The sequence below is a fragment of the Brachycentrus maculatus genome, unplaced genomic scaffold, assembly GCF_059751285.1.
Source record: "Brachycentrus maculatus isolate JH-2025_06_01 unplaced genomic scaffold, ASM5975128v1 h1tg002367l, whole genome shotgun sequence".
NCBI lineage: Eukaryota > Metazoa > Arthropoda > Insecta > Trichoptera > Brachycentridae > Brachycentrus > Brachycentrus maculatus.
In genome coordinates, this window is record NW_028282854.1 from 1 (window position 1) to 11349 (window position 11349).

The following is an 11349-nucleotide window of genomic DNA, read 5'->3' on the forward strand; positions in this document are numbered from 1 at the left end:
TAGGACGTGAGTAAAGTGATCTGTTAGCTCTGTAAATACCCACACTTTTCTATACTATATTTTCCTTCATCTGTTTTGAGATGTCAAAAATGGGATACAGTGAAACCTCTATCTATCGTTTTAAAAGGGACTTATTAAAATAAACTATGAATGCGGAATAAAGAAGTCAATACACAAGGAGATACGATCGAGTAAAGATACCGTCCTCCCAATCTGCATAAACATTAGTAGGTGGAAATTTCAATAATACAAGTTTTAAATGTTAATAAATGTATTTATTTACAAAAAATACAAAGTTGAACAGAACCCAAAGATCTTCAGACCTCTTCTGCTATATCCATCACACAAGCTTTCGATAGTCTGTATCCCACACATAGGAATATTGTCGTCGAATGTAACAAAATTGAGAGAAAAAAAAAAAAAACAGACAAATTATATCAAATATGTAGCATAATTCAAACGATGAATGCGTTAAAATAGTGGATAGAAACGATCGATGCGATCTATTTTTGTATGAAATTAATTAGGGGTAGAATAAATAAACGACACATCCGGGAAAACCTTTATTCGAAGAACGATAGATAGAGGTTTCTCTGTATTTGTTTATTGAAGACTTGAATGTCTTTATTGCATAGTGAGTAATATAATCTTGTTATTTTTTTTTATAACTTTATAACAGTACCTGTTGAATATTATTTTCTTTACAAATTCTGAACACTGCATTGGACATTTAATTATTCAATAATGACTTAGCAACCCCTTACAACTTAAATAGTATCGCTTGTAATTAGTCTTTTTTACAATATTGACATGTCAAATATACATTGTTCCAAACTAGTGGTTCCCAAAGTGGTCCGTATGGACCCCCAAGGTCCCCGCGATATTACAGGGGGTCCGTGGAAAAATAAATTAATTTAGGGGTCCCTGAACAACTTCAGGGGGTGCATGCAATTTTAAATATAAAATAAAAGAATTGTGACACATTTTTAGGAATATGGAAGGTATGATAAATAGCAATGAATAAAATATTAGCTTAAAATATTACTTTAAAACGAATTTCGTCAACGGTAATAATGCCATCTTCATATTATTCTTAATCTGGAGTAAGACACCGAATTGGCAGAAAATATTTCAACAAAATGTTTCATTTATTTTTTCTGTTTGTTTCACCGTTTAAGACATCAAAGTTAAATTTGTAATTTTTCTATTATGCATTTATGTAGTTTTTAACGCAGGGTCCGAATACAAGTTTTGACTATGAAAATGGGTCTGTGGGCCAAAAGAGTTTTGAAACCACTGTTCTAAACTAAGGAATTTACTATTAATAGATTTATATTATACCAGTCTGATGATGTCGGTAACGACGAAACCCGGTCGCTGGTCAAATAAAAAAGTGGAAAAGCTAAAAATATTGGTTTTAATCTAATAATAAAAAAAAAAGAATTTACTATTGCTGATTTATTTTACTATATTTAATATTTTTATATTATTTTTAATTGCCTACTAAAAAGCTTTTATAAATTATCTATATTTTTTGATGATCGTTTCTAGGTAATTATTTCTTGGTGGATCTTTCTGCATTACCAGTGGTAGCTTTCATTTTTTGAAACACGAAATTTTTGACAGATGACAGTTCTGGGGCTGTGACGTCACAAATGCTCTATGGTGAGATGTTGGTAGATCCGCGGTTTGGTTGTGTTTCTCTATGGCGCGCAGCTGGTGACTGGCGGGAAGAGTTTTGTGTTTACCGATGTTTGGTCGAACATGAAAATATTTATATTGTTATAATGAATATCGGCCGTGCGTACTACCGATAATTTATAATATGTACATCGAAGATATCAAAAAGGACTTTTACAATGTATTGTGCGGGAATGTAAGTTCATCGGCGTCATTTTACGGGCTTAAAGGTTTGACAGTTGGAAGCGATCGTAACGCGTTATTTGTTGCAGCGTATTCTTCTGCTCGTCCACTTGGACGTGGACGCGGTGTGCGCCTGCAAGATCCTGCAGAGCCTGCTGAAGACCGACAACATCCCGTACTCCGTGGTGGGCGTGAGCGGCGCGGCCGAGCTGAGCGCCGCGTACGCGCAGCACCGCGCGGACGTCAAGTGCGCCGTCCTGCTCAACTGCGGCGCGACCCTCGACCTGGTGGAGCTGCTGCGGCCCGACGAGGGCGCCGCGCTGTTCGTGCTGGACTCGCATCGGCCCGTGGACGTGTGCAACGTGTACAGCGACGGGCAGGTGCGCCTGCTGCACGGCGCGTCCTCCGCCGAGGGGGAGGACGCGCCGCACTTCGACGACATCTTCCGGGACGACGAGGAGGTGACGGCAAAGCGCGCAATACAACCGTTACGCATTATAACCGAATAACAGACTGATCACTCACTGCGCCGCGTTTAGTCCTCAGGGGAAGAAGACGAGGCGGCCGAGGGGGAGAGCCACATGCAGCGCGCGGAGCAGCGGCGGGCGCGGCGGCGCGAGCGCGCGGCCTGGGAGGAGCGGCGGGACACGCTCATGTTCAACTACACGCAGTTCTCCTACTACGGGCAGCCGGTCAGTATCGGGCGGCGCGATGAGCGCGCGAACATCGCTTCGTCGAAATGTAATTCTAGTGAATTACGAACGTCCCCATCTGTCCGCAGGTCGCCGTGCGCATGCTCGAGGTGGCCTGGACGCTGTCCAAGGACAGCTTGGAGAGCGTGTGGTGGGCCGCCGTGGGCGCCACGGAGCAGCTGCTGCTGGAGCGCACGGAGGCGGCGCAGTACGTGCTGGAGGCGGGCGCGCTGCAGTCGCACGCCGCGCGCCTCACGCACGCGCACGGGGACGCGGGGCTCAGCGTCGCGCTGGAGCCGGACGCGCGCCTGGCGCTCTACCGCCACTGGAGCCTGGAGGACGCGCTGCGCCACTCGCCGCTGAGCTGGGCGCGCCTGCGCCTGGGCGGCGCGCGCGGCGCGGCCCGCCTGCAGCGACTGCTGGCCGACATGGGGCTTCCCCTGCGGCAGGCGCGCCAGCCGCACGCCTCCATGGACCCGGGCCTGCGCCGAGAGCTGCTGCCCTCGCTGGAGCGCCTCGCCGACAAGTACGGACTGCGCGAGCTGCTGTACCCGGCGTTCTGCGCGCGCAGCGGATACGGCGCGAGGCTGTGCGCCGCCGACGCAGCGTACGCGCTCCTCGGGCTGCTGGAGGAGCCGCAAGGCTTCCGGCGCGCGCTGCTGGCGCTGTCCGCGGCGGAGGGCGGCGCGGAGCTGCGCGCCGGGCTGGAAGCGGCCAAGCGGCGCCTGCGCGCGGCCGGCCGCGCCGTGGCGGGCGCGCTGCAGGCGCGGCGCGTACAGTCGGCGGGGCCCTTCGTATACTTACTGCTGGAGGAAGGGGCGCTGGGCGGGCCGCGCTGGCTGGGCGCGGTGGCGCGCTGGCTGCAGCGCGGGGCGCCGGGCGGGCCCTCCCGGCCCCTGCTGCTGGGCGCCCCGGACGCGGAGGGCCGCACGCTGCTACTCGGCGTTCCGCCGCTAGCGGATGACTCCACTCGCAAGTATGCGGCACATATTATTCATTGTGTAGTTAACAGTCGACGAATTTTTGGCGCTTATCTGAACTACCACAAAGAAGATTGAAGCATTTAAGATGTGACGCTATACAAAAATTTTAATGATACTACGAGTTGAAAGAGTTTGAAACGAATGTTTAAAGATGTACGGGAAAAGACAGAGAAGTCGGAGGGACTGAAGAAAAGAGTACCTAGGCCATTTTATGAGGAGAGAAAAAGCAATAATACATATTGAACTATAAAGCAAAATGCAAAAGTTCTGTTTCTCCCTTTTTTCCATAACTAGTTCCATTTTGCGATCTTTGTATATCTTATCACTGTACGGAAGGTATATATATATATATCATATATTTAGTCTAGTTTATCATTAGTACAATATTCCAGCAAATAGTATAGATTGTACTGCTTGCACTTGAGACTGGTAGAATGAACTAAATAATCGTAGAGAGTAAGCAATAAGAGTTTGAGCAATACAGTTGCAACAATTATCATTATTGGTAGCGATAACTATAGTAAACCTAAAAATGGCTCCGGCTTCATAGTGTAGTGATAATCGTGTTTGGCTACCACGACAGAGGTCCCGGGTTCGATTCCCAAGGAGGTCGGTAAAAACAAAAATGTTTTTTACCAAATTATAACCTCGGACCTCACCTAAACCTGACCTGACCTGGTAGGACTTTTAACTTAACATTGCATCTTTTTGATGCAGTGCACTATGCACCATTGGGTCCGGATGAGGGTGAGAAGAAGAAATCTAAAAATAACAGTAGCGATGTAAGTGATAAACATTGCTTCCTCTTAATGAGTAGCATATTGACATAATAACGAAGGGAAATTACCCTGATCATGTATGAGAATGAGTGGGAAGGTGTCAGGGGAGGGGTGACTGCCGTAGAGTGGCGAAGTGCTGACGACGGAGTTTGTTTCAGCCTGTTTGGGAAGGCGTTCGAGCAGGCGGCCCTCCGCTCGCACACGACGCTCTCGGCCGACTGCTTCGACTCGGCCGTGGTGGTGCTGCCCTCGGAGCAGCTCGGCAAGTTCCTGGATGCGCTCACTTCCCTCATGACGTAGCTTCCCTCGGGGACTACTCCGCCGCCACTTGTAAATGATCTAACTAATTATGTAAATATTGTATTTCTTTCTTCACTTGTTTTAGTAATTGTCCTCCAGCCTCACTTCTTTTGAGTGTCTTGGGAAATGTATTTTTCATATTTATGATTAAAAAAATATATATGCTAAAATGATCGTTTATTTTTTCCTTCCTTATCCACCCCCGGACTGGGATTCCATACGCTAATTAATGTTTCGTCGTGTAGATAAATCGTATTTGGGAAAAAAAAATGTTTTTTTCTATTTTACACCATCGACTTCCGTATACTTTTTTTTTGTAAGCAGAGTTGTAAAAAGTAAATAAATTAAGAAAGCTGTTTCTCCTAAAACTATACCAAGTTAATCGTTAACTTCCCAGCCACATGGACACCTACCCTTGAATGTACGCCCGCGATTACAATGCACGACATATAGAGTCAACCCCCACCACCGCCATCCTGTCCATTCGTTATCATGAAGGGACAGGATTGAAAAGAGACAGAAAGGCGTTTCCAAAAATGATTTATTAAATTTGTACATTTTGACTTAACTACTTTACAATAAGGGATATATTAGAGTTAGGCATCTTGTGTGAGCGGGAGGGGGGGGAGCAGTGTGGCGGCGAGTGCGCGCACGTCCGCGGGAGTGACCGCCGGCCCCGCGGGGGCGCTCTGCGGCGGGGAGCCCGGCTGCAGCGCCAGCAGCTGCGCCCCCTCGCAGGCGCCCGCACGCAACGCGGCCGCCGCCTCGCCCTCCGGCGCCACCAGGAACAGCAGCTCCGACTCCTCGCCGTCCCAGTACTCTTCGGCGGCGGAGCGCAGCACGCCCCTCGCCCATTCCACCGCGTGCTCCGTGTTGTCCACGAAGAGTGCCACGGCCGGAGTGTCGCGGAGGCGGTCCAAGGCAAACTCGCACAGGATCATCACCGGACTCGGCCGCCACGGGAAGTTCTGCAACATGATCCCTTTTATTCTCAACATGTAGCGTTTTTATGAAAACACAGAGTACTCGTAGCTCTATAAAAGTTCTTTCAAATGACTATTATCATTGTTACATTAAACTTTTTCAAGCGTAGGATTTTCAACTAAACTATTTAGGTAATATATACTTATCCCTGTACAAGTGCAGTGTGTAAAAGCATAGACTTTTTTTAGTCTTCAAGTGGTTATATTTTGTGTTTTTTTTTTCTTCCTGTTATTTTTTATACATTTGTATAAATTATTGGATGAATAATGAACCATTATTGAAGGTGTAGTCTTTCTATATGTTTACTTAATTTTAGTGTGATTTTAATAGCTGTCTGATTACAAAATAAAATAAAATACATTATCAACTCAAATAATTCTCTTATCAATTCAATTTCATTTATTAAATAATTAACATATACACGACCAACTTATATTTAAGGCGTATATATAACACAAATTACAAATTAAATAAAAAGTCAATCTATGCCGACGCTGTCTTAGGTGATAACTATCAGAAACATACCGACCGATGCTCCGCATAATTTCAGGATTATCTATCATACCACGCAACAATCGATAAAAATGCGTAAATAAATACACATTCCTTCTAATCTAAACTATTGCAGCTAAGCATACCCTGCATATCAGTAGCATATCATTACGATGTAAAGCTATTCTCTCTATAAAATTAACAAGCATGATAACACCGCAAGACTGCTGCTCACCGCACATCCACTCGTCCAGCTCGGTGTCGTGCTCTCACTCCGCTATATAATATAATTGCGCAAGTGGTTACCGTTTTGCGCTGAATACTGAATCGCATTTAACAAAGGTCTATGATGTTTAACTAGCTTCCGCAATCTTATAACCGAATTCATAATTTCACAGGAGCAAGAGACGGATCAGTCAGAAAATAACTTTTAACGGTGTAAAATAATGAAATATGGCTCGAGTCCGCAGTTGAACTCGGTACAATTGCGGTTCAACACCATCGGACCGACAAGTCCGCAGTTGTCTTTCGCGAGAAGAATAATAAGAACCGAATGCGATGGGAATTCGCTCGTAGAGTACTCACATATCCCTCGGGGTCGCCGGCAGCCCAGGCGCGCGCCTCGTAGGGCTCCTCCCCGGGGGGCAGCACGAGCAGCGCGGGAATGGCGCGCACGCGCAGCGCCCGCGCCAGCTCCTCGCGCGCCGCCGCATGCGCCCACGCCACGCGCAGCCACGGCATGCCCTCCGTGGCCCGCCGGAAGGACTCCTCGCTGCGGTCGCTGCTCACGTACACGATGCGGAAGTCGTGGCCGCGCCGCCGCACCAGCGAGCACGTCTCGGCGAGCTGCGGAGACAGCGCTTTGCACGGGGGGCACCACTGAGCGGCGAAGTAGAAGGCGAGCGTGCACGAGGGCGGGAGGTCGTCCAGCGCGAGGGGCGGCGAGGGCTGCACGCGCGCGCTGCAGCGCTCCAGGGGCACGCCGCGCAGCACGTCGGCCACCGGGCGCGGCCGCCAGGGGAACTCCTCGGGCCGCAGCAGCTGCTCCGCCGTGGGGCGGCTCAGCTCTTCGCCCTCGGCGTCCAGCAGGATGAGTTCGGGCGCGCCCACCGTCACCCCGTACAGGTGCATGAGTCTCCTGCCGCGGGCCTCCGCGTCGTCCAGCGGCAGCGCGAGCCACGGCGCGGCGGCCGCTCCCGCGGCGGGCGACAGCTGCACGAGCTCCAGGCCGGGGGGTCGCGCCAGGTAGAGTTGCGCGAGACGGCGCGTGAACTCGTCGCAGTCCGCGAAGGCGAAGTACAACCCGAGCACGGCGGGCGCGCCGAGGGCCTCCGCGGCGAGTATCGCGCCGTGCGGCTCGCCGCAGCGCACGAGGCGCGGCCCCAGCAGCCGCTCCCTCCAGTCAGCGCCCTCCAGTGGCTCCATGCCTCACGCGCCTTTCTAACTATGTTTATTCCGCGCGTCTACTTCCGGACGTAAACAGTAAACAATGCGGCCCGCCATAAATACATAAACAGCGGCGTCGTGGCGCATGCGCGCGCGTCGCGACGCTCGATAGTTGACAGCGATGAAAACTTTAGTGTCGACTTTTAAAACAAAGCAAAAAAGTATTTGAAAGTTTTTTTTAACCACAGTTCAATTTACCGAATGGGTTTTAATTTTTAGTTAGGTACCTTGGGTCTTTCGTGCGACAATCGCTTAGCTTTTTTAAGTCTTTGATATGCCTATTCATTTCATTGATAAAACCCCAACAATCGGTTTGAAATATACTCTCTACGTTAATATGCATTTATTTATACATAACAAAGACCAAAGATAACTTGAAAGTTTACATACTGTAAAGAATAGGAAAACGCACTAGAAATAACACACTACTCATTAATTTATATAAATTTAATATAAATAAATGATTTATATGACGATAAATGATTTGTATCGAGGATTTTTTCTTTGGAATATTTTTTATCCACAGATACAATCATTGCACATGACCATAGACAGACTATCAATTTGCATTATGAATTAGCCTTACCGCATGCGTCTTTTCGATTCCCAAATTCGAATTCGGAATAGTATTTTTACTGAAAAGGATTTGATAAATTCACTTATCCTTCAATATAATTTTAGTTTTTTAAAAGATAATATTAAAAATTTAAAGAACTAAATCGAATCTCTCAGAATCTCCATATCAGTTTTGTTTTTATCTCAGAAATAATAGTAAAGAAAATTTTCTCCTTTTTATTTTTACAATTTTAAATCGACAAATAATTCAAAATATTGTTTTTGATAAAAAGCACAACCGGTCGGTACTGCGAGTTCTACGGACTTATAATAATAATAATTAGGATAATTTGTAAAGCGCCATTTTCGTAAAATACTACCTCAAGGGCGCTAATAAAGACATGGATTGTAATAATATTAATAGGATGATGATGATAATGATACAGAAAAAATCGATACGGAAAAATGATACGGAACGTCGAGTGGGCTGAGTTTGGAGCGGGGAAAAGATGAGCCGACAAATTGTAACGCCTTCCTTTCGATCCTCATGGGCTGGAGAATGTCCAAGATGTTGGGCAGGACGCCTCCCTGAGCGATGGTCAGAGCGGTAGAGAGCAGCTTGTTGAGCTCTTCGTCATTGTGGATGTCCAACTTTCAGACTAGCATAGTTGAAACAGAACTTTTATTCTCTTTTGCCGCCCATGATCCGACATGATGTTTTTGTCTCGGGGTTTTCCGCTTTTGCTGGCATACGAATCGGAGCTGGCGTAATTGAGGTATTTATGCTTTTGAAAGTATTGATTTATTAAACATATTGTTATCCAACTTGAAGTCTGTACTTTCTCAGCATTTCTTCTCCATGTTATAATCGATAAATTTAAACGTTGGGTTTCACTCTCTCTCGCTGCTCGCTGATAGTGTGTGAAGGAGACCTGTATTTACCAGAGCTTACTATTTGTTATTTTTTTATTATTTTATACACACACACATATATATATATATATATATATATATATATATATATATATATATATATATATATATACATATATATATATATATATATATATATATATATATATATATACTTACATATATATATTACGGGGCTCGGGTATAGGTAATAATAACTTGTAATAAGGATGCAATCGGTTTATTCAACAGGTCGCCATGACAGTACAATGACAAGTGTGTGTAGCATTCCCTGCATTCGTCTCATAAGGGATATAACGTAAACATTCCCCGCGTACACCCCGCCCTGCCCCTAGCGGGCGCTTGGGGTCATAGTTCATGTTGCTACAAATATTACGCCGTAACATTCTCCCAACCTGGAACTGTGTTGGGTCCTCCCAACACTCCACCATAATCCTTTATTTATTTTTTTTTAAATCCTGAAACAGACAAACATTAGCTCTACCGGTATGAGTATACCGGAGTACAAAGTCCATCAGCTCTACGTCTAAATCCATCAGTATACAGGAATACAAAATCACATCGTCTCTATCAGTATCATTATATATACGGGAGTACAAATTCCATCAGCTCTACCTGTATCTGTATACGGGAGCACAAACCACATCAGCTCTACCTGTATCTGTATACGGGAGCACAAACCACATCAGCTTTACCTGTATCTGTATACGGGAGCACAAACCACATCAGCTTTACCTGTATCTGTATACGGGAGCACAAACCACATCAGCTTTACCTGTATCTGTATACGGGAGCACAAACCACATCAGCTTTACCTGTATCTGTATACGGGAGCACAAACCACATCAGCTCTACCTGTATCTGTATACGGGAGCACAAATCACATCAGCTCTACCTGTATCTGTATACGGGAGCACAAACCACATCAGCTTTACCTGTATCTGTATACGGGAGCACAAACCACATCAGCTCGAGCACAAACCACATCAGCTCTACCTGTATCTGTATACGGGAGCACAAAATCACATTAGCTCTACCTGTATCTGTACATATACGGGAGCACAAACCACATCAGCTCTACCTGTATCAGTATATGGGAGCACAAACTCACATCAGCTCTACCTGTATCAGTATACGGGAGCACAAACTCACATCAGCTCTACCTGTATCAGTATACGGGAGCACAAAATCACATCAGTTCTACCTGTATCAGTATACGGGAGCACAAACTCACATCAGCTCTACCTGTATCAGTATACGGGAGCACAAAATCACACCAGCTCTACCTGTATCAGTATACGGGAGCACAAACTCACATCAGCTCTACCTGTATCAGTATACGGGAGCACAAAATCACATCAGCTCTACCTGTATCAGTATACGGGAGCACAAAATCACATCAGTTCTACCTGTATCAGTATACGGGAGCACAAAATCCACGGTAACCGGTTATCTGCAGTCCACACTCTGGACACACATTACATTACCCCAATGTAATTACAATAATCCACTGCTGATTAAGTCCACTCAGGACACAAACATTATATTACACAAATGTAATCAAAATAATCCACCGCTTATTCAGTCCACACAGGACAAACATTACATAACACAAATGTAATTAACATAATCTACCACTTATCCAGTCCACACAGGACAAACATTACACTACACAAATGTAATTCAAATAATCCACCGCTTATTCAGTACACACAGGACAAACATTACATTACACAAATGTAATCGCAATAAGGATACCACGCTAGTGATATCGTAACACCTCAGTACTCACTAGGATAAAACAAACTAGTTATATCCATTACATATCATACTTAAAAGAACACCTTATACCCATTATGTTCATAATTTTTGCTGGCTTATGTTGTACCTAAACTTACCCATATAGTATGTGAACTAGTATCCACCAAATATATCCCAATAGCTGTTACACCCCTTACACAGTAATCATTCTCAAGTTCTTATATAAAGTCCAACTCGGTAGATGAGTTAATAATCACTATACTTGTACCCATACAGCTGCTTCTACAGCACTAACTTTCCCAAAGGTCTACCAAATCATCTCAATCTACTTCACTTCCATCCATGGGTGTCTGACTCACTTGAGTCCTTTGGATCTCCCTTACAAGGCATCAAAGCATCAACTACCACTATTGCACTGAACTTTTTATAACCAGGCATACATTTGATGCTTCTGATATAGTATACTGGTCAATGTCGGCAAACACTTTAGCAACCATATAAGGCCCACTTTACAACTGATCTATCTTATGATTGATCCCTGATCCCTCCTTTGTAATTTAT

General features: G+C 45.4%; 2 protein-coding genes across 2 annotated transcripts; one reads left to right on the top strand and one right to left on the bottom strand.

Moving 5' to 3' along the window:
* Window positions 1-1662: 1662 nt before the first annotated feature.
* On the top strand, window positions 1663-4787 carry LOC148298209 (cell division control protein 45 homolog). The gene is made up of 5 exons (XM_088277043.1): window positions 1663-1876; window positions 1953-2324; window positions 2403-2555; window positions 2645-3531; window positions 4476-4787. Exons 1-5 carry the CDS (start codon window positions 1826-1828, stop codon window positions 4615-4617), a joined length of 1605 nt encoding a protein of 534 aa, XP_088133169.1. The 5' UTR covers window positions 1663-1825; the 3' UTR covers window positions 4618-4787.
* A 353-nt stretch (window positions 4788-5140) lies between these two features.
* Window positions 5141-8063, bottom strand: LOC148298210 (nucleoredoxin-like). The gene is made up of 2 exons (XM_088277044.1): window positions 6679-8063; window positions 5141-5585 (listed from the first exon to the last, which is right to left on the bottom strand). The coding sequence occupies exons 1-2, from the start codon at window positions 7516-7518 to the stop codon at window positions 5214-5216; spliced, it is 1212 nt and encodes a 403-aa protein (XP_088133170.1). The 5' UTR covers window positions 7519-8063; the 3' UTR covers window positions 5141-5213.
* Between the last annotated feature and the right edge of the window lie 3286 nt (window positions 8064-11349).

What these genes read in the sequence shown, in the direction of transcription:
- LOC148298209 (XM_088277043.1), top strand. Translation starts at nt 1,826, where the DNA reads ATGTACATCGAAGATATCAAAAAGGACTTTTACAATGTATTGTGCGGG. An exon ending in ACAATGTATTGTGCGGGAAT is followed by an intron (nt 1,877 to 1,952) that starts GTAAGTTCATCG and finishes TATTTGTTGCAG; the next exon opens with CGTATTCTTCTGCTCGTCCA. An exon ending in TCTCCTACTACGGGCAGCCG is followed by an intron (nt 2,556 to 2,644) that starts GTCAGTATCGGG and finishes ATCTGTCCGCAG; the next exon opens with GTCGCCGTGCGCATGCTCGA.
- LOC148298210 (XM_088277044.1), bottom strand. Translation starts at nt 7,518, where the DNA reads ATGGAGCCACTGGAGGGCGCTGACTGGAGGGAGCGGCTGCTGGGGCCG. An exon ending in CCGGCGACCCCGAGGGATAT is followed by an intron (nt 5,586 to 6,678) that starts GTGAGTACTCTA and finishes ATCATGTTGCAG; the next exon opens with AACTTCCCGTGGCGGCCGAG.